The sequence below is a fragment of the Staurois parvus genome, unplaced genomic scaffold, assembly GCF_062004578.1.
Source record: "Staurois parvus isolate SC_StPar_1 unplaced genomic scaffold, SC_StPar_1.0 ptg000827l, whole genome shotgun sequence".
Taxonomy (NCBI): domain Eukaryota; kingdom Metazoa; phylum Chordata; class Amphibia; order Anura; family Ranidae; genus Staurois; species Staurois parvus.
In genome coordinates, this window is record NW_028318623.1 from 6,994,760 (window position 1) to 7,018,621 (window position 23,862).

At 41.8% G+C, this 23,862-nt stretch overlaps 1 protein-coding gene across 1 annotated transcript in view; it reads left to right on the top strand.

The window, feature by feature from the left end:
* Positions 1-18,444, top strand: part of LOC149443891 (cell adhesion molecule CEACAM8-like) — a 96,151-nt gene extending 77,707 nt beyond the window's left edge. Inside the window, exons 7-9 of the mRNA XM_089655221.1 lie at positions 6,286-6,314; positions 10,176-10,238; positions 17,534-18,444. Coding sequence (XP_089511347.1) covers positions 6,286-6,314; positions 10,176-10,238; positions 17,534-17,617 — 176 coding nt within the window. The 3' untranslated portion in view covers positions 17,618-18,444. The remainder of the gene's footprint in view (positions 1-6,285; positions 6,315-10,175; positions 10,239-17,533) is intronic.
* The last annotated feature ends 5,418 nt before the right edge of the window (positions 18,445-23,862 follow it).

A 23,862-nucleotide genomic window follows, 5' to 3' on the forward strand; every position in this document is an offset into this window, starting at 1 on the left:
AGTAAGTAATCCTCAGAGTGTGGAGGCCAGAAATAAGTAAAGGTGCAGAAATCAGGAGTAAGCAACTCTCTGAGTGGAAAGGTAAGAAACATGTAACCCTTGGAGTGCAGGAGTCAGGCGTAAGTAATTCTCAGAGTGCACAGACCAAGAGTGAATAACCCTCGGAGTGCAGGGGTCAGGAGTAAGTAACCCCCAGAGTGCAGAGATCAGGAGTAAGTAATCCTTGGAGTGAAGGAGTCATGAGTAAGTAACCCTCAGAGTACACAGATCAATAGTGAGTATCCCTCAGAGTGCAGGGATCAGGACTAAGCAACCCTCGGAGTGCAGGGGTCAGGAGTAAGTAACCCCCAGAGTGCAGGGATCAGGAGTAAGTAATCCTCGGAGTGAAGGAGTCATGAGTAAGTAACCCTCAGAGTACACAGATCAATAGTGAGTATCCCTCAGAGTGCAGGGATCAGGAATAAGCAACCCTCAGAGTGCAGGGGTCAGGAGCAAGTAACCTTCAGCATGCAGGCATCCAGATTAAGTAACCTTTGGAGTTCAGGGGTCAGGAGTAAGTAATCATCGGAGTGCATGGGTCAGGAGTAAGAAACCAAACATAGTGCACAGATCAAGAGTTAGTATCCCTTGGAGTGCAGGGTTCAGGAGTAAGTTAACCTCGGAGTATAGGGATCAGGAGTAAGTAACCCTTGGAGTGCAGGGGTCAGAAGTAGGTAACTCGTAGAGTGCACAGGTCAGGAGTGAGTAACCCTCAAAGGGCAGGGATCAGGAGTAAGTGACCCTCGCAGTGCAGTGATTAGGAGTGAGTAACCTTCAGAGTGCAGGGGTCAGGAGTAAGTAAGCCTTGGGGTGCAGGAGTCAGGAGTAAGTAAGCCTTGGGGTGCAGAAGTCAGGAGTAATTAACCCTCGGTGTGCAGGGATCAGCAGTAAGTATCCTTCAAAGTGCAGAGGTTAGAAGTAAGCAATGCAAACAGTTTTTAGTATGCCCTGACAAAGATTTCAAGCTTCACAGACTGAACTGGTTCATTGTTTATACAGATAATACAATTATGACCTCAAATAAGCCTTCTTTATTTTACACTAAGGAATATATCATTCAAATGATACATCCGATACAAATACTAACAAAGAAAGCTGTATATTTTGTAACCATGCAGACCTATTAGTAGAAGAGGTGCTAGCAAAGTAATTGGTGTTTCTGGGAGAAAAGTTTCCCCGGAAGTGCCAGGAGAAAATGCAGCCAAGTTTTTTATAAAAGGCTTTTCAATGCCATCTGTACATAGCTTCTCGTTTCTAGGCTGCAAAGCAGATCAGGCATGCAGAAACACGAATCCCATTTATTCTTTCATAGTAGCAAAGTTATTTCTATTCAGTTACACTGTTTGTGGTCGTTTTGGTTAAAAGATTATTTATAACACTCAAACTTACAAAGGGTTTCTTGGTTTCTTTTTTATAATGTTTTGAACTTGTCTCTTTCATATATCAGGACCACTTTCACATACATTTGGAGAATAGAAAGTTATTTGGTAATTATATTGCTAAACTATAATGTATACCACTGGCAGTCACACACACAAACGTTCTGGGCATATATTATTATATTAGTAGATTTTGTTTGTACGAATGATCATATGAAGAATCAGTACAGTACATTCAATATTGTCATCAGAGAACTGGCAGATCACGTTCGAATTTTGCTTGCTTTTAACATTAATTTTAGAATTATTAGAATTTCATCAATGAAACCCACATTCACAGTAATAATTTTGTTCATTCCTGAAAAAATTTACAATCCCAATCCTTCGATTTTTCTTCATCATTACAGTCAAACACAATGGTCAATTTAACCCCATAAACAACCGTTCTCAACTAAATTATAGTAGTGTATGGCCTGCTTAACATAGCAAATACTTTTCTAATTTTGATAGTCACATGATTTCCACCAAGTAGAAAAACCCTGTATGTTAATGTTATCTTTTCCATTAACTTTTCCAATGGATCCCTGACCAATGGACATCTTGAACAGCTTGTTGGACATCCCATTACAAAACCATGGCATCAATATAAAGCTTCAATCCCCCTTGGCTAAAACATCCTTCACTTTCCTAAAAAAAAAACCTTTCCACTAGCATTTGGGTAGGTTTTTCATGCCCATTCAGCCAAGAGAGTACTTATGAGAACAAATGCTGATGTTAGATGAGAAGACCTGGCTTGCAATCAGCTATCTAATTCACCACAAAAAAAGTTCCATAGGGTTGAGATCAAACCATGTCTTTATAGAGGTGGCATTGTGCACAGGGGCACAGTCATTGTGGAGCAGTAAAGGGCCTATCCCAGGGGTGGGCAAACTTTTTGACTTGAGGGCCGCAATGGGTTCATATATTGGACCCGGGGGCCGGACCAAGAGTAGATGAATGATGTGTATGTGTCATCCATAGTAAGTATAGTAATATTCCCCCATAGTAAGCATAGTAATTAATCCCCCATATAGTAATTCATCCCCCATAGTAATTCATCCCCCATATAGTAATTCATCCCCCATAGTAATTCATCCCCCATATAGTAATTCATCCCCCATAGTAATTCATCCCCCATATAGTAATTCATCCCCCATAGTAATTCATCCCCCATATAGTAATTCATCCCCCATATAGTAATTCATCCCCCATAGTAATTCATCCCCCATATAGTAATTCATCCCCCATAGTAATTCATCCCCCATAGTAATTCATCCCCATATAGTAATTCATCCCCCATATAGTAATTCATCCCCCATAGTAATTCATCCCCCCTATAGTAATTCATTCCCCATATTAATTCATCCCCCATAGTACTATTCCCCCCCAAGTAGTAAGCCAAGTCCCCCCTGTGTCAATTCACTTACCTTTGCTCCGCGCGTTCCTCTCGCCGTGTTCCCGCACCGTTCCGGTCTTCAGGGCGGACTGTGAGAGGAGCCTAGCTCCCCTCACGTTCGTCACGCTGCCCCGCCTACACACATCCTGACAGCCAATGTATCACGCTCCGCGGGCCGGATTAAAAGGTCCGCCGGCCCGTATACGGCCCGCGGGCCGTAGTTTGCCCATTGCTGGCCTATCCTAATTTGTTGGCCCAAGAGAAAAAACACCTGTTTGACTTGCTTCTCAGCAGCTGGTTATGTAAGCTGTTGCTCATCATCTCATTGATTTACAATATCTAAAACTTCAGGCCCTGATGAGGGGGGTACTTTCAGGTTCCAGAAACCTGTAGGGTGCATCTGAAGAATTTAAGCACACAAATTTAAAAAATGAAAATTAGCATCTTTGCATGATTATGTTTGGGTGTATTACATTGTTCTGTATTGTTCTTCGGGTTGAGCCAAGATTGGTCCACTTTACAGCAATTGCTCCTTGTTCAGGGAACCAGCAACTTCCATTCATCATTGACGAAATCCATCTGGCACTCCTTTGTGACATGGTAGCCTGGAGGCAATGTATACTTTTCAGTGATTTCCCAGAATGTATCACAGACGAGAACGTTTTCTAGTTAGGCTCTAGTTTCATAAATAGCGGCATACTTTTTTGAACTGATAATTAAACTTAGTTGGCAATAGCGGAAGAAAAACAGGTCAGTCATATGATGGGGAAGAGAAGCTGAGGTTTGCTGGTTAGTCATCTGTTCAGTCTATTACTGTTATTTTTTTGTATGTATTGAGTAACTAAAGCAGAACAAAATATTCACTTTAGCAAATAGATTGATCTTCAATCATCCCATTAGTGCAGGCAAAAATCTTTTTATTATTAATTTTTTTATTTTTCCTTACAAATGATCAGGTACTTAAAGAAGCCAATGTTTCTATTAACTTCACTCACTAAGCTTCATGATCATTGACTTTGCAAAGTGAACATTATATACTCCCTTAGCAAATTAATTCCATAGAGATGATCCCTAGGTATGTTTCATGTTGAGTCAGATTGGGTCTCAGACTGTCTAACAAGTTTAGTGCACCCATTAAGGAGCTGCTAGTGAATTTGGTACTATTTCCCACTTAGAGCAAACACAGCCAGGCACACCAAATGTTTTGCACTTTTTCACTAGTTCCAAAAACAGTCTATGGGTGTCTTTTTGAGTTTTTATTGGGAACTCTGAACTTTGTATAGGGATAGGGAGCATAAGCTACCCCGATAAACTGTAAAACTGAACAACTTGAGGACTCCTTAACTTCTGGCTGCCCTGCATAAAAATGAATGTCCCACAGGATCTCTATGCCGATGGTGACCTGTACTCCTTCCAGAGATAAAAGCTACAGAGTCACTATTCTTTTGCGCTAGAGTCATTTGCTCACATAGGATTTGCCACAGGATCATCAGCAGCCTCCTGCCGATATCCATCAGTCTCTTCCTAGTGAGGGAGATGTAGACTCACACCACCATAGAACAACTTCTTCTTGGGTCTCTCCAGTAAGATTCTTCAGACCCAACTTGATCCCCGGATGCATATTTGCAAAAAGGTCCCCAGCTAAGCCTAGTTTTCCTGAAGACGTCCTCTAGGGTCCTGCTCCAGGGGCAGAGCCCTTGCACAGGGGTCTCTTCCTGCAGGACTGGACCCAGGAAAGTTGCCCCCTGCTGTCTAAGCCCTGGGCTATTTATGGGCTCCCTCACCACCTACTGGGCACACCTCTCCAGGGTTGGCTAGGGTTCCATAAATATTCAGGCTGCATGCCCTGTCCTTCCTCCCACTATGATTCTAGAATCCTATAGAAGACAGAGGACAATGACAGAACAGCAGCCTGTGAAACACTGAGCAGCCCTCAATAATCAACCCCTACTCCTCTGATTACAGGGGAGCCAAACTAAATTTACCTAGCAGCCTATTCTGCATTTGTGGGGGGGGGGGTTGCTACACAAGCATATTCACTAACCAATCAAATTCAAATGTGATGTTCTAGCATTTGTAGTATAAACTCATATGCATATATAGACATAATTTTTTATTACTATGACAATGTTTTATGTTTGCTCTTGTAGCCCTATTGACGGGGGAGTGGTGATGCACCCCCAAAACACGTTTGATTTTTTAAATTGACACTTTATTAACTACTTGTGCTACTTTACCTAGAAGCTACGCAATCATGGAACATTGTACCCAAATGAAATTTAGATATTTTTTTTCACACAAATAGAGCTTTCTTTTGGAGGTTCGGTCACCACTGGATTTTTTATTATATAAACTAAAAAAGACTGAAAATTATTTTCTGTTATAAAACATATCCAATAAAAAAAATCTTCATAAATTTAGGCCAAAATGTATTCTGCTACAAGTCTTTGGTAAAAAAATCCAAATTAGTGTATATTGATTGGTTTGTGTAAACTTTATAGTGTTTACAAACTATTGGTATATGTGTATACTGGAATTTTTAGTTATGTATTTTTTTTTAATAACAGTAATGTTGGTGATCAGCAACTTATAGTGGGACTAGGATAGTGCGGTGGGCAATCTAACACTAACTGACACTGGGTGGGAGGTAGACTGACTGACACTAATACAGTGATCAGTGATAATATTATACACTGTACTAATGACACTGTCTGGGAAGGGGTTAACATCACAGGATAATTAAGGGGTTAGGTGTGTGCCTAACAAGTGTTAATGTGTGTGATATGTGCTGCTTTTTTACTAAAATGTCTGTTTCTTCTCCCTGCTTTGCAGAGAAAAGAAATACATAGATCATTCCCTCTGTACAGAGTTGTGTGTTTGTCAACACAGGGCTTTGGGCTGTGATTGGACAAATCCGATCAGCGGGTCTCAGCCATGAATCACTGGCTGTAATCTGCTGACAAAATCCAATTAAAATGGGAGTGTATGCGGGTGAGGGGGTGCCAATGTACAGGTCTGTGACGGTGCCTGTACAAGCCACCCGTGGTAACATAAATGTGGCTGGTCATCAAGTAGTTAATCAACAATTAAAATGATTTTGGACTCTTTTATCTGGTTTTGGTCTGCCACACCTTTCTCCTTTATTTGTATTTCTTAGGTTTAAATCGCAAGACTGACTAAACAGAATAATAAATTATTTGTCAGAAAACAGTTCAAATACATAAATTTCAATTGTGTTTTTAGAAGTATTCCCAGAATGCAGCTTTATTATAGCAAAAATAAGACATCTATGTAGAGAATTAGGCTATTCGTTAACATAGATGGGACTTGAAGATATATAATCACTTCTGCCTTACAGCTCAGCATGAACCTGTTCAGTTACATAGGGGTATAAAGTGTCTCATATTAACAATGGCTTTTATTTCTATTTAGGTCAGAACAACCCCTCAGCAGAAGCTCCGGTAAGCTAACATCTTGTTTTATGGATCATAATAATCGTCTATTCAAGCAATACACACAAATGGACGACTTGCTTTACTGTCACTTGTATGTGTCTAGGAAATGTTCCGCAAAAAAACCAAAAAGGAGAAACTATGAGGAAGTTACACAGGCGTGAAAGAGGGATCTGACCATTAATTTCTGTTTCAAGTGTTCATTTTAAGATCATTTATTAATTTTTTTTTTTAGTTAATGCAAACATTTAGATCATATTAAAAAATGTTTTCCCTTAATATTTTATCGATGGTAAAGTCCAACTCAACTGCGTTCAAATCAACTAAACTCATTCCATCAAAGCAAATGGTGTGCTTTTATGGAATGAGTTTAGTTGATTTGAACGCAGTTGAGTTGGACTTTACCATCGATAAAATATTAAGGGAAAACTTTTTTTTTTAGCCCTGCTTCACACTGATCTGTTTTTTTAAAGCATTTTGAACTGCAGTGATTCGCATGGCATTGGAAAAAAATTAATTTGCAATGGAGGGCAATCTCTTCCATGCAGTGCATTTTGAAATAGGGTTGTGTGTGTCTTTGGAGTGGTGCGATCTAATATTGAGCTTCATAGACTTGAATTGAAATCACATGAGAAATGCTTATCTCTTTAGATGTAATGCAATTCAAATGCATTTTGCAGCCGTGTTACTGAACAGAGAGAGAGATCCTAAATCGCAGCTGCATCAAAATTGCATGCAAAATGCACTGGTATTCCAGTTAAATAGTAACGCAAGTGCTTAATGAATTACACTTCACAACTGATGTAACTGGCACTGTTTCAGTCTGAATCTAAACTTAAGAGTTTTATTTTTTAGAAAGTATCCATAGCCTGAGTAGAAAAGGCTGTCCCCTGCCAGCATGCTTCAAAGAAGGACCCTTACTCTCTGTATGGAATCAGTGGTCTCTCTGTAGCTGTGACATGCCCACCGCTGAGTCAAAACTACAGCTCCCCAATCACTAGGACAGTGAGCTTTGCTGGTTGAAGAGCTATAGGTTTGATTCAGCAGGGGTGTGTTGGACCTCTGCAGATAAACCACTGCATCCACACTGAAAGCAAGGGCATGGTACTGGTAAGGGACAGGCTGGCAGGGGTATGGTACTGGTAGGGGACAGGCTAGCAGAAGTATGGTACTGGTAGGGGACAGGCTAGCAGAGGCTTGGTACTGGCAGGGAACAAGGTGACAGGAGAATATTAATGGCAGGGAATAGGCTGCCAGTTGTATGGTACTGGCAGGGATAATGGTGACAGGGGTATATTACTGGCAGGGAACATGGTGACAGGGGTATATTACTGGCAGGGAACAGGCTGCCAAGGTATGGTACTGACAGGGAAAATGGTGACAGGGTATATTACTGGCAGGGAATAGGCTGCCAAGGTATGGTACTGGCAGGGAACATGGTGACAGGGGTATATTACTGGCAGGGGACAGGCTGGTAGGGGTATGGTACTAGTAGGGGACAGGCTGACAGAGGTATGAGTGATGGTAGAGGACAAAGTGGCAGGGCTATATAACTGACTTGATACAGGGTGTGTATGTTACTGACACGGGATAGGCTGGTTGGGGTATGGTGTTGGCAGGGTACAACATGGCAGGGGTCAGGCTGATGGGGTATGTTACTGGTAGGGGTATGGTACTGGCAGGGTAAAAGGTGGCAGGGATATGTTACTGGAAGGGGTATGGTACTGGCAAGGGACAGTCTAGTATGGGTGTGGTACTGGCAGGGGACAGGGTGGCAGTAGATGGTGCTGACATGGGACAAGGTGACAAGAGTATGTTACTGGCAGAGGATAGGTTGGCAGGGGTATGGTACTGGTACCGTACAAGGTGGCAGGGGTACGGTACTGGCAGGGGACAAGGTGACAAGGGTATGGTACTGGCAGTGGACAGGCTGACAGAGGTATGTTATTGGTAGGGGTATGGAACTGGCAGGGGAAAGGCTGGCAGGGGTATGTTACTGGTAGGGGTATTATACTGGCAGGGGAAAGTCTGGCAGGGGTATGTTACTGGTAGGAGTATAGTACACGCAGGGTACAAGGTGGTAAGTGTATGGAGCCGGCAGGGGACAAGGTGGCAAGGGTATGGTACTGGTAAGGGATAGGCTGACGGGGCATGGTATTGGTAGGGGTATGGTACTGGCAGGGGATAGACTGACAGGGGTATGTTACTGGTAGAGGTATGGTACAGGCAGGGGATAGGCTGGCAGGGGTGTGGTACTGGTAGGGGCATGATATTGGTAGGGTACAAGGTAGTAGGGGTATACTACTGGCAGGGTACAAGGTGGTAGGGGTATGTTACTGGCAGGGGATAGGCTGACAGGGGTATGGTACTGGCAGGGGAATGGTACTGGCAGGGGACATACTGGCAGTAGATGGTACTGACATGGGACAAGGTGACAAGGGTATGTTCCTGGCAGGGGATAGGTTGACAGGGATATAGTACTGGTACTGCACAAGGTAGCAGGGGCATGGTGCTGGCAGGGGACAGGCTGACGGGGGTATGTTACTAGCAGGTGTATGGTACTGGCAGGGGAAAGGCTGGCAGGGGTATATTACTGGTAGGAGTATAGTACAGATAGGGTACAAGGTGGTAGGGGTATGGTGTTGGCAGGGGACAAGGTGGCAAGGGTATGGTGCTGGTAGAGGATAGGCTGACAGGGGGATGTTATTGGTAGAGGTATGGTAGAGGCAGGGGATAGGTTGGTAGGGGCATGGTACTGGCAGGGTACAAGGTGGTAGGGGTATGTTACTAGTAGGGGATAGGCTGGCAGGGGTATGGTACTGGTAGTGGCATGGTACTGGCAGGGTACAAGGTGGTAGGGGCATGGTACTGGCAGGGTACAAGGTGGTAGGGGTATGTTACTAGCAGGAGATAGGATGGCAGGGGTATGGTACTGGTAGGGGCATGGTACTGGCAGGGTACAAGGTGGTAGGGGCATGGTACTGGCAGGGTACAAGGTGGTAGGGGCATGGTACTGGCAGGGTACAAGGAGGTAGGGGTATGTTACTAGCAGGAGATAGGCTGGCAGGGGTATGGTACTGGCCTGGGACTGGTCTTTCTAATCAGGTTATGGTTGCTCTCTAAAGAAAACAAACTGTAACTGTAAGAAACGCAGAGAAAATTAAAATTACATTTTAGAAGTGAAATGTACTAAAGTAAAAGTTAAATATGCAGCTTGGTTTAAATTTAATACAAAATAAGTAACAAATAAAATGTATCTGTCTAATTCTGCCTAATTTGTCTAAAGAGGATAAGGCTGTCGGAAAGGAGAACCTCCTTTGCAAATTCAAGAGAAAATCTTATTTCAACTTCCCCTTAAATCTTAACCCTTTCAATGCTGGAGCCTTTTTTTGCACACATGCTGAAGTGCACATTTATCAGAGGACACAACAATTACAGCCATGGTGATTGCAAATTTTAAAAGCAGAATTCCATGTTTCATGTCACATATAGTTTGTTTGGACTGCGCTGGCCCAAGTGAACTATTTCCATTTCTAACTGGCAAAGAAAAGCATTCTCTGACATCCCCACACCACCTCTCCACCTTGTTCAGAGAACACTTTGCGTTTTCTCTGAATGGCACCGGTGTTGGGTGGCTGACCTCCTGTGTTCACAATGCCGCAACGCAGGCATTTGGCATGGGACCCGGAAGCTGGTGGAGATCACTGGAGTAGGGGTGGCAACTAGAGTGATTTGCAGCTTCTAGAGGGACCCTCCAAGTATGGTACATGCATTGTTACATTGGTCCAGCTCTGTAATAACATATCCATGCCTGGTATTCTTTTTCAAAGACGTGCATGTAAACCCTAATTTGTTCATTTCTCATTTCAGGAACCACCTGAGTTACAGTATGCTGATATTGTTTTTAACAAAAACATGCCTAGAAAACAGCAGGTGAGACCCTCATTTTGAGGTTAACAATTATTCCAAATATATAGGAATCGCTAAAAACAAAAATCTTGTAAATTAAGGTATAACTACAGGCAAAACTTTTTTTATTTTTCAGAATATCTGTCAAGTTTCTATTTCTCTAAGTGCCCCCATAAGGCCCTGTTATGTCTGCGGCTGTGGGCTGGTTGCATTTGCAGGAATTGCATCTGTTCCCGCACCCACAACCACCCACAGCCGCATGGAGTTTCTCTTGCGAGACGCGCGGGGGGGTGCCATTCATTTTGAATAGCACTCCCATGCACTACATCTCACAGCACGACCATGGGTGCTGGAACCAAACGGAAACTGCATGTCCAAAAAAAAATGCGGTTTCCGTGCAGATGCATTTTGGAAAAGGTGCCTGCACCCTTTCCTTGCGTGAAATACGAGCACAGCAGCCCATTCGAATGAATAGGCTGCCGTGCCCACGCAAACATGAGCCACGCGGCCCGCACTAGTGTGAACTGGGACTTAGGGAGATTCAGCTTCACTCTTTGTCCTGTTTATCGTGGTGAAACATTCTGCGAGTAAGTTTGGGAGCAAAACACATTATTAACCCCTTGCCTACCAGGCACTTTTACCCCCTTCCTGCCCAGGCCAATTTTCAGCTTTCAGCGCTGTTGCACTTTGAATGACAATTGCGTGGTCATGCGACACTGTACCTATATGAACTTTTTATCGTTTTCACACAAATAGAGCTTTCTTTTGATGGTATTTAATCACTACTGGGTGTTTTATTTTTTGCTAAATGACCTAAAAAAGACTGAAAATTTTGAAAAAAAACCCCATGTTTTCTTAGTTTCTATTATAACATTTTGCAAACAGGTAATTTTTCTCCTTCACTGATGAAGCTGCACTAATGGGCACTGATAGGCAGCTCTGATGGGCACTGATAGGCAGCACTGATAGGCAGCACTGGTGGGCATTGATGAGGAGGCAATGATGAGGCTGCACTGATAGGTGGCAATAATAGGCACTGATAGGGGGCAATGATGGGCACTGATAGTTGGCACTGATGGGCACTAATAAGCAGCACTGAAGGGCACTAATAGGCAGCATTGAAGAGCACTGATAGTTGGCACTGACTGACAGCACTTCTGGGCACTGATTGGCAGCACTTCTGGGCACTCATTGGCAGCAGTGATGGACCCTGATTGGCAATGATAGGCAGCACTGATGAGCACTGTTAGGGCTGCGCTAATAATCCGGGTACTGATTATCAGTGCCCTATTATCAGTGCACGCTGTGACAGCTTGAGGAAAGTGCTGATGATAACCAGCAAGTGTGTCTACATCGTGATCAGCTGTGATTGGACACAGCTGATCACATGGTAAAGGGCCACTGTGATTGGCCTTTTACCATGACATGGGAGGACACAACAATCGCAGAGAGCACCTGGTGTGCACCGCAGTGGGCACGTGGGGGGTGCGGTGGTTCTTGATGGACGTCATATGAGTGGTTAAAGGCTAAATTCACCTTCTGAACTTGTATTTGGGATGTAACATGTAGCATGTTCATCAACCTCCCCTGTACCCCTGCGCCCCCTTCTCTGTGACAGTGGGTGGGGGTTCCTCTACCCCTGATCTGTTGTCACATTTTAAATTTGGCACAGCTGTATTGGGCTCTGCCCGTACAGTTGCCTCATTCATTCACAGAAATCTGTGCAGGAGAAAATGTGTGGGCCGCAAGTGTGCTGATCAGCGCACTTGTAGCCTAAAAACTAGGCATGTACGTCAGAAATGTTTGTTTCATTTCGGATGAATTCATTCATTGAAGAATTTTGTTTTGTCATATTCGTTATGTTGACCCAATTAATTTTTAGAATTTGTTTTGTGTCTTTGGCGTTCATTTTGTATATTCATTGATCTGGATGTATTCGAAAAATTGTGCAGCTTTTCCAGAAGATTGCTATATATTTGATATATTATCGAATCAAAAGGATTCAATATTTTTGTACTCTAGTCCAACCCACCTAGAGAAATCGCATATCAACTGGCATCATGTGCATCCGAATTAACCAATCAAATTAAATTCGTTATTCGAATCTGAATTATCAAACAAATTTGAAAATTGAGTTCATTTCCCACTGGGCCCAAACTGCTATCTCATCATCCGAATGAAACAAATGCATTTGTTAATTTCCTTATAACTTCTTTTTCGGGTTCATTGGCATTCGTTATTATGTCCATTTGGAGATTCATATACATCTGAATCTCTGAAAATTAAATTTTCTTTGGAAAAACAAATCGTAATGAAACAAACATGTCTACTGTTGGCAGTGTGTACAGGAGCCTGAGATTACGCCCATTAATCATAGGTGCAATACTTTATAATTTTTTTAAACAGAAGCAAATGCACCTTTTTTTTACCTGCAAAAAGATGTGCATTTATAATTTTTCGAAAGGAGAACTTGACTAAGCAGCCCATAGATTACTCAATTTCCTTTCCTTCAACCATGAGTGGAAGGAAAGAAAAACGCTTGATTCACCCATCAGCACAGTCAGTGTTGATGGGGGGGAATGCCTCCCACAGTGCTATTGTGTTGTGCTGGGGGTGGGGGAGCCTTCCTGGTGGGCAGAACACATCGGTTACTGCTAGCAGCTATAGCTGCTGGCAGTAATTGAATGTCAAAAAATCCAACAGGCTGTTGTACCCAGGTTGATTGATGGATCGATTTTGGTACAATCAGCCTGGCTATTTATGGATCGATTCTGAGCCGGTCCCTGCTGTACTATCCAAATTTTGATCCATGTATGACCGGCCTAAATGGTAATTTTAAATGAGTCCGAAAACGACAGCAGAATAATGAAAGGTCAGTCTTGTATATAGTACCAGAGAGATACCAGAATAGAGGATAAAAAAGGAGTGATAAAAGAGAAAACAGGAAAGTTTGCTAAAGTGTACTTAATGTAATTCCGAACAATGAGCTTTTATTTTCTCCCTTGTGGTCTGTTCACTATACCAGGGGTCTCCACAAGTTCTAAACAAAGGGCAGGTTTACTGTAGTGCAGACTTTAGGAGGGCCAGACTGTGGCCAGTGGGAGAAGAAAATGTAGAATAGCTCCCCATCATTGGTGTCAATGAAAGGAATAACGCCCCCTCGGTGTCATTGGAAGCCATCGTTGGTGTCAGTGTAGGAATTATTGCCCTGCTGTTGGTATCAATGGAAGGAATAGTGTCTGAAGGGCCGGATAAAAGTAAGCAAAGAGACGCATCCAGCCCCTGGGCCAAATTTTGGAGACCACTGCACTATACCATTTACATGTTTTGTTATATCTGTGCAAAAGTGCAAAAAATATCCCCCAAAATCCAGTGATGTCTTGTGTGCTCTGTAGGGTTACCCCAAGTTTATCTCAGTGGTAAGTGAGACAGAAAAGTTAGGCAGGCCATAGATGATATGAGTTTCTTTCTTTCCACCACGGGTTGCAAGAAAGAAACTTCGCTCTATTTCCCGATCAACACAGTGTTGATGGGGGAATCCCTCTCACAACCCTATTATGCTCTCCTGGCGGGGAGCCTTCTTAGCTGGCAGAACACAATGATCACTATTGGCAGCTTTAGCCGCCAGCAGTAATTGCATGCAAAAAATCCAACAGGCTGGTTGTACTGAAGTCGATCGATGGATTGACTTCAGTGTAACCAGCCTTCCCATAGATTGAGCAAATGTCTGCTGGGTTCTGCTGTACTGGCTGAATTTAAAGTCAGTAGTGTTGTGGGAGGGACACTAACCTTAGGCCTATCACCTTTGGAGTTGCCACCTCACCTACCATGAAGAAAGTTCTTGCCTACTAAAGTGACCATTGGTTATATGGACCAGTCAGTTCCAATGGTTGGGTTGGGTTAGGATCTCTTGTATATACTGTATATTGCTGTGACCAATAGTATACAAATATATGAACTAACCATATTTTTTATTCCTATTTGCTTAAAAACAGTAAGTCACTTCTTTTGCTATACATTAGACTTGACAAACCAGATCTGAATCTGAGCTACCAGAGGAAATACATTTATTCCCTTACTGGATGGTGCTGCGGTACATTTAGTATAACCTATATTAGTGTCTCCAATCTGTGGCCCTGGCAGTGGATGCAGCCCTTTGCTTGCCTTTATTCGGATCTTGAGGCATTATTCCTGCCACTGACCAACAATGGGGCACTATTCCTTCCACTGACACCAACTGTTTCTCCCCCTATTACCAAAGCTCGGGTATTATTTACTCCCACTGGGCACAGTCTTGCCCCCCTAAAGTCTGCAGGATAGTAAACTTGCTCTTTCCTTAGAAAGTTTGGAGACCTCTGATCTATTTGATGAATGATTCCACATTTGGAGTATATTGGGGATTGTTTCTACTTTGTTTCTAAGCAGTTTAATTATTGTGTGTTGCTGTCGTTTCATGTCTTATTTTTATGTCAGTAAAGATAATGATTACAATTACCTTGAGGCTAGTGACTCATTACCAGAAACAGCCATATTATACACTGCTCAAAAAAACTAAAGGAGCACAGTGAAAACACATCAGATCTCAACGGAGAAAAATCTCCTGCTGGATATCTATACTGATATGGATGGGGTAATGTGTTAGAAACGTAAAGATGCCCCATCGTTTGATGGAAATAAAAATGATCGACCTACAAAGGACTGAATTCAAGACCCTCCGAAAATCAAAGTGAAAAAATGATGCAGCAGGCGAATCCATTTTGCTGAAATCTCATTGAAGCAACTCAAAATGGTCCTCAGTAGTTTGTATGGCCCCCACGTGCTTGTATGCATGCCTGACAATGTTGGGGGAGGCTCCTAATGAGACGACGGATGGTGTCCTGGGGTATTTCCTCCCAGATCTGGACCAGGACATCACTGAGCTCCTGGACAGTCTGAGGTGCAACCTGACGGCGTCAGATGGAGCAAAACATGATATCCCAGAGGTGTTCTACTGGATTTAGGTCAGGCGAGCATTAGAGCCATTCAATGGTATCAATTCCTTCATCCTCCAGGAACTGCCTGCATTCACTCGCCACATGAGGCCGGGCATTGTCGTGCACCAGAAGGAACCCAGGGGCCACTGTACCAGTCTCACAATGGGTCCAAGGATTTCATCCCAATACCTAGTGACAGTCAGGGTGCCATTGTCTAGCCTGTAGAGGTCTGTGCGCCCCTACATGGATATGGCTCCCCAGACCATCACTGACCAACCACCAAAACGGTCATGCTGAACACTGTTGCATACGATGTGAACCTGCTCTCATCTGTGAAAATCGCAGGGCGCCAGTGGCATACCTGCCAATTATGGTGTTCAATGGCAAATGCCGATCGAGCTCTATGGTGCCGGGCAGTGAGCACAGGGCCCAATAGAGAACGTCGGGCCATCAGGCCAGCCTCATGAAGTCTGTTACTGATTGTTTGGTCAGAGACATTCACATCAGTGGCCTGCTGGAGGTCATTTTGTAGGGCTCTGGCAGTGCTCATCCTGTTCCTCCTTGCACAAAGGAGCAGATACCGGTTCAGCTGATGGGTTAAGGACCTTTTACGGCCCTGTCCAGCTCTCCTAGAGTAACTGCCTGTCTCCTGGAATCTCCTCCATGCTCTTGAGACTGTGCTGGGAGACACAGCAAACCTTCTGGCAATGGAACGTATTGATGTGTCATCCTGGAGGAGATGGACTGCCCGTGCAACCTCTGTAGGGTCCAGGTATCTTCTCATGCTACCAGTAGTGACACTGACCCTAACCAAATGCAAAACTAGTGAAAAACAGTCAGAAAAGATGAGTAGGGAAAACAATGTCAGTTGCCTCCACCTGTAAAATCATTCCTGTTTTGGGGGTCCCATCTAGTGCAACTGTTCTTAATTTCATTAACACCAAAGCAGCTTAAATTGATTAATAACCCCCTCTGCTACCACACTGACCAGATCAATATCTCAGGAGTTTAATTGACTTTATGCTATACTCTGACTAAAAAGTGTTCCTTTAATTTTTTTGAGCAGTGTGTATACAGTATATCTTTATGTCTTTTTTCTTTTAAATAAATAAAATATATACTTATTGGGATTTTTTTAACCAAAGACATGTAGCAGAATACATTTTGGTCTAAATTTATAAAGAATTTTAAATTTTTTTTTATTTTTTTATTGAATTTTTTTTAGCAAAAAGTCAAAAATATTGTTTTTTTTTTTTCAAAATTGTCTGTCTTTTTTTGTTTATAACACAAAAAATTCAAAACAGCAGAGGTGATCACATACAACCAAAAGAAAGCTCTATTTGTGGGAAAAAAAATTACATACATTTCATTTATATACAGAGTTGCATTACCACACAATTGTCAGTTACAATAACGCAGTGCTGTATCGCAAAAAAATAGTCTGGTCATGAAGGGGAGTAAATCTTTCAGAGAGCAAGTGGTGAAAAATGTTTGATTGTTAAAATTAAAGTTCGGACCAGGGGCAGACTGACAACTCATGGGGCCCCTGGGCAATAGGGGATTATGAGGCCCCTGTGTCCTTGCCCAAACTCCAAAAAGCCTATGAAAAAGGTACCAGGGGCATCTCATGGGGCTCCCTACTGACCCCGGGCCCTCGGGCAGTGCCCAAGTATCCAAATGGTCAGTCCGCCCCTGGTTCGGACCAGGGGTGTACAACTTGCGGCCCAAGACAGCTATTTTGTAAAAATGTGTTTACACTTAGTGAACACATGCATCCAAAGAAAAATCTGGCAATGTCTCTTTACTGGAGATTTATAAGTTTTATCCTCCCAAAGAAAAATCTCCCACTTATCACAGTCACACCTTATTCATGTCATCAGTTTTCGGCAGCGCCTATATTTGTGAGAACTATTTTCAAGGATGAAGCATACAAAGGTCAAAATTAGAAACAAAATATCTGATGAGCACCTTGAGAATTCATTGAGAATTGCTACTCCATCCATCCAACCAGATATTAATGTGTTAAAAACAGTGTCAAATATTGCACTAGTTTTATGTTGCCCTCTTTTACTTTTATAATAAAAAATATTACAAAAAAATTAAGTTTTATTACTCAGCTATGCTATCTACAGTATATCCGTGATTGTTAACTTGTGATCTGCCCAACTTTTTCTTCTCGTTGGTTATCCGTATTGTTAGTGTATTTTATGTGTGGCCCAAGACAATGCCTCTTCTTCCAGTGTGGCCCAGGAAAGGGTTGGAGTCCCCTGGTATAGATAATCTTTAAACAACAATAGGTCTATAGGTCAACCGTATGTTGAAACTTGTCTCTGTCTTTACTTTCAGCCCCCTCCGGATGTGCTGTATGCCAACAGAACCGACCTAGTGCGCCCTCAGGAGACCGTGTATTCCGAACTAAGACTAAACTGATCTTGGCCACCTTGACTGGAAATGCACCGCAATTTATTTGTTTCTTCCTGTTATTGTCACTCAGCTCTTTATCATCAGGGTTTGGCATGATGTCACCTTTTTGCCAATATGATGGATTTACGAAGGTCAATGGAGTGCTTACAGGAAGTGTCCTCAACCAGGATCTGAAAGCTTGGCTTAACTCCAGCTCTGAATTCATGTTCAATTCCCAAGTCAACATATGTAAACCACAGCGGTGTTGACAGAACTGGGACATCAACCAAACTGTAGATGCAAATAACTGGTATGGACTATGAACTGTTGCTGGTCAATGTGTTTATCTGAAATTATGTTTACCATTCAGTAATTGAGTAACAAAGTTGTAACTTTTTTCTTTTTACTGGGACCAACTGGGGACCGTTGATTCTTTTTCCTGCAGTAAAATGCTTTCAGTTTATTACTTTTTTTTTTTAGTTTTGGATAGAGTAGAGATGGATTAGAACACCTGTCAGATTTGTATTGCTGTCTGTACCCCCGTTAGGGAGATTCCCCCTTTCTATTTGTCCTTTTTACCATTATTATTGAAAGTGAAAGTAAAAGAAAATCCCAAATTTTGAGTTGTCTCCAGAACAGTAATAGAGGGGAAATCTTCCAATGGGGATACTAGTTCTGGTGACCTTGGGGTCCCCAAGGAATTCCTTTAATTTGTAGGGATTTCCTCTCACTTCCTGTTTGGTAATGGGACAAAAAAAATCTGACAGGGGTTATAGCCCTCCCTTGCTCTATCAACAATGAAAACATTTTGCCCATAGTCCTACTTTAAATATATATTTTAAACAAAAATCCAATTTCGATTATTGTTTTTTTTTTTTTGTTTTTTTTTTAACAAAAGAACGTGTAGTATTTTTGTACATTAAAGTGTATCTGCACTCAAAAACAAAAATGTATTTCAGCTTACCAGGCCTTAGATGTAGTGTCTACAGTGGCTAGTTCTCTTTTTTTCAGGCTTTTTTCCTTTTATTTTCACCTGGTAATCCAGATGTAGTGGCGGCATTAGTCTTCTCTTTTTAAGGCTTTTTTTCCTTTATTTTCACCTGGTAATTCCGCAAATAACATATTTCCTGTCCTACCCTACGGTGGCCATGCCCTTTCCTCCACTGTATCTATGGAGAGAACCATGGTTGCCACCCATGTCTATCTTTGTTCATTGCCGGTACATTGTAGTCTAATTCCAATTACTTTTTATTTTCAAATTTTGCATAGAGTGGAGAAGAATTAATTTTTTTTATTAATTATGTTTTGTATTATTATTTATACAGGTTAACAAAAAGAAAGGTATAGAAAACCGCATGACATATGCATATTACAATATATAACAAATACAAGAGCATATTTACTTTTATTTTGAAAATAGGTAAAGAAAGGGAAGGGGTGAGATGGGAAAGGAAGGGTGAGTTGGGGTGGGGTAGAAACTGGAGAGAGGGGTGTCATGTAGGTTCCTGAGGGTTGGAACAAATTGAATATACTGTAGCATTTGAATTGCACAAACAAGTTGACAAAACAACCTGTTAATATTAGCAACATTTCTTAACAAAGTCGAACTACTGAAGCTGCCTATGTTTAGTCCAGTGGTTCCAAATTTTATAACTGTTATTTTCAGTTTGATTTAATTTAGATAATGTATTTTTTAACCCCTTCCTGCCACTGTCTCCAGGCCCTTTAAGTGGATCTAAATGCCGGGAGGTGAAGGCGGACATTCCAATCATGTAACTGCTGTAATTGGCTGTCTCAATGGTCACATGATTGGAAACAACTATGTATTGGGAGCTTTCTATTACATGTTAAGCTGGGTACATGCTATAAGAAAGTCAGAAGAAAAATTCCGTACAAGGAATGATCTTTTAATTTTTGTAAAGAGTGTCCACAACTTTCGACATTCGATTCAGACTTTCCAAAGGAAAAAGGGACAAACCCAAAAACTTGTCTTCTATGTGAACAGAACAAAAAATTTTCGTTTAATGCGTACTATTTTTGTAGAAGAAAAATTGGATACAAAATGAGTGCACATGATCAAAAATAAAGAACAATAATAATCTACGCTACAGTGTTTCTACGTCAAAAAAAAAAAAAGCCTATAGTGAAAAGTATACCTTATGGCAGGCTTTCTCAACCAGGGTGCCCAGGCACCCTGGGGTGCCTTGAGGTTTCTTCAGGGGTGCCTTGGCCTTGTCTAAAAATTGCCAAAAACTTGTATACAAGCCAGTGGCTGGGACATGCCTGTCTTTTAGCTACGCAAAGCCACAGGTTTGCATAGTGCATCATTATGGCCTTCTAGCTGCCGCCATCCTGAAAACCAATGACATCATCAGTTGAAAGGAGGATGTCAGCTGCCTGCACAGCATCCTAGTTTGACCCTCCCCCGCCCCTCTCCATCAGTGTTGGGGTCACATTAGCTCAGGGTGGAGAAAAACTGGAATATTAGTCAGTACTGGTGTGCAAAAGTGCATTTGCTTTGGAAGAATAAATCACCTCTAATGTTGGGTGTCCTACATGTGTGGATGTTGTTATGTTATATAAAACTAATAGAATAGTTTTTCACATTTTAGAATGGGGTGCTCTTTTAAAATTATAGACAGTCTAGAGGCACCCTATTTTAGAATGGGGTGCCTTGGGACTGTCCCTAATTTTAAAGGGTGCCTTGGGACTGTCCCTAATTTTAAAGGGTGCCTTGGGACTGTCTCTAATTTTAAAGGGTGCCTTGACTGAAAAAAAGTTGAGAAACATTGCCTTATGGCGCCGCTCCAAGCTATGGATGGAAGGAAAGGGATCACCCCACCAGCAACTGAGAAGAGGGGAGCATGAGTCCAAGCGATTCCAGTGTCAGCCAATACAAGTGAAGGGAAGGACGCTGCTTAACTGACCCCAGGAGTTCAATGTTGAGTAATGGCCTCAGCCGCTGTACTGGCCACTCCCGCTGATGCATTTCACCCCACCCTCTGGGGCTTGGTAAAACAAAAAAAAGAAAAAAAAATCCTTTTTCATTCAAGAATTTTCATACAATTAGTACCATCCTTGGATTTGAATTGCTGTGAAGCATCAAGGAAAACAGGACAGATTTTCTTATAGTGTGTACCCAGCTTTCGTTTCTAAGCTGGGGGCACCCTGTCAGCACAGTAACTTGTTTACAAATAGACACATATCTGTGAAAACTGAGCATGTGCAGAGTTGCCACTACAGCTGCAAAATTCCCAGCTGCATTGAGGACATGGACAGAAGAGGGAGATAGAGAGCAGCAGGGTCAACCATGTCTGAGGAATACACAAAATGAATCTCATAGTGACTAGTTGAGTATGAACAGCATGTAATGCAGTATTTATTGATAGTTTTGTATGATGTGGGTTTAATGACACCGTAAGATAACATTACCATTACAGGTCCAGTGCAGGACACTGATGGAAAAAACAATCAGCTGCAGGGAGGCCACAGGCAATGCTGGTGACTACTCTGTTGTCATTTTGCCATTTTTTTTTTTATAGCAAAGCTTCCAGATTTAGGTTCCTCAAATTAGGTTCCTCAGTTTAGGTTCCTCTTTAGGCACAACTGAACCCTTACAAAAATGATCGGTGTGAAATATTTCTATTCTGTAAATATAGTGGCATGGCTGAAATCTTGATAGGCCAAAAAGTAAAAACGATACCACAATATATTCGTCTAAAAACAAGGTGGCAATGGTTTGTACCTGAGTAATAATTTTAGTGCTAAACAAGATTGTAAACCCTCACCTTGTAAAACAACCCATTCAGTTTAAAATAGAAATGAAAAGTAAAACATTTGTGTATAGATATCAAAAACATTCTAAACGCTTTTTTCCCCTTTTTTATAAGTGTTCACATTACCTGTGTTCTCAGCTGCTTTAGAGCTGGTGGAGGAGAAACAGCAGTGCACTGAACTTCCCAGTGAATGGCTGGAGCAGGCTGAGTTCCCAGCACAGCTAGGGAACTGACCACGCTGTGCTCTCATTCCTAGTGTGGTCAGTTTTTTTTAACTAGGAAAGCAGAAGGACTGGCAGGGATTTCCCACAAAGGAAGCAATACAAAGAGAACATAAGACTTTTTCATACAAGTACATTGGGTTTACTCTTTAACCTCCCTGGCGGTATGATTCTTTCCAATTTTTTGTGCTGAAAGCGGTACCATTTTTTTGCATGGAAATATGTAGTTTTTTTATTGTAGGCTGTAATTTTTAGGAATAACTCACTGAAATCTGTCCGAACAAGAGTCTAGTAAACATCCCGGGTATGATAAAACTTGAAACACGAAATCATAAATTATAATTTAATAAATAATCATAAAAAATAATAATATAATAATACATTTAATTCAATAATATAATCAAACCAAAAACACTGAAATTTGAAATACAGAGGCAAATTCGCACATCGCTGAGCAAAGTCGCAAAATTGTTTTCAGTGTCTGATGATGAATTTCCCCCACGAATCATTATCACTCAATTCTGCAAGTGGTTCTGATTTATTATCGCTGCTCTAAAACCGCTTTTGACGTAAAGGGACGCTTTTTGGACGCCATGGACTTTTCTCAGTTTCCAGGCAGAAAGAAAATTCAAAATGCAGGCAGGGCACAGGACAAAGCAGTAGGGACAAAATATATGTAAATGCATTGAAACAGCAATGACAGCAAAAATTACATTTTTAAAAAATTTCAAATTTGCCGCCGGTTCCGGCGCCCGTAGGTCCCGACGTCACAGGGACCGGAACACAGGAGCCGGATGCCGGCATCGGCCGGAGGAGATGGCCGGGGACGCTGCAGGGGACACATCGCGGGAGCGAAGGACAAGGTAAGTGCTGCAGGGACCCCCAGAGCAGCGCCGCATGGTAAGCCCGAGTGTAGATCAGGGTTACCACTCTTGGTATTGAAATTTTACCCCGAGCTACACTCGGGAATACCGCTAAGGAGGTTAAAGAATGAGAGTTATTTTGTTTCCTACTGTAACACTTTTTTTTAAATCTAACACTAATTAGATTAAAAGAAAGTATAATTGTTTAGTTCTGTTATACGTTTTTGGCTATTGACTGCATTAAAAAATAAAATATTTTTTTTAAAGATAATATTATTAAAGGAAAGTCTTTATCCTAAAAAATTACATATGAATGACCTTGTTATCTTAATTAATGACAAAGTTATTACTGGATAAAGAGTCAGTAGGGGTTATTTACTACAACTGGAGAGTGCAAAATCTGGTGCAACTCTGCACAGAAACCAATCAGCTTCCAGGTTTTATTGCCTAAAGCGTAATAAAACAAGCTGAAGTAAGAAGATGATTGGCTGCCATGCACAGCTGCACCATAGGAGTGCTCCAGGTTTAGTAAATTTACCCCAATGAGAGCTGAATCGGTTAAGTAGGAGACATTAAAGCCCAATTCCAACTAACCAATTTTTTTAATTTTTTTCATTTAAACCATTTGAATAAACACTGATCACTATAAGCAGAATTATATATATATATAGATTGCACTAACCCTTGAAACTGAAACTTTCGCAGGATAACTTCGATTATTACAGGAAGTGAAAAAATGACCAAACTTTGGGCAAAATCAGCTTTGTTTTGGGAGGACTGAAAATAAAATAACTGCTGTGTTAATGATATTATTAACAGGCAATACCATATGTGCCAAAATTGTATTTATTTTATTTTTTATTTTACATGTAGTTCCACTTTAACTCCTTTACGCTGGCCATGTACATATGACAGCATGGTGGTGGGTCCTAACTTTGAGCTGTCACATATATATGCGTACAGCCAATTGTTTCTGCTGGGAGAATGCTCCCTGGGCATCCCTCAACACAGCGACCATACTGTCAGTGACATCTCTCAGTCACCATTTAGATTGTTACTAAACCCACAACAGTAAAATCAGTCTGTATATGCAGTAAAGCATGCTTGTTATACTCACTGTGGAACCTAAGGGATTAATCCTCTGCATTGTGTAAAAAAAAAAGTGCCATTTGATCCTGTCTTCTCTGCCCCTCCTCCTGTTCAAATGTCCACTTCTTATCTCCTGATAAGACAGACTGAACCTTAGCCATTCTACACATGCTCTGTTTAGTGTGTATTGCTAGAGATGTTTTTTTATTTCTTGGGAGGGTGCATGGGCCAATCAGCAGTGTCCAGACAAAGGTCAGGGGTTTTGCATCCTCCTAGAGCACAGAGAAAACTCCTCCTACAAGCTTTAACCATTGCTCTGCTGG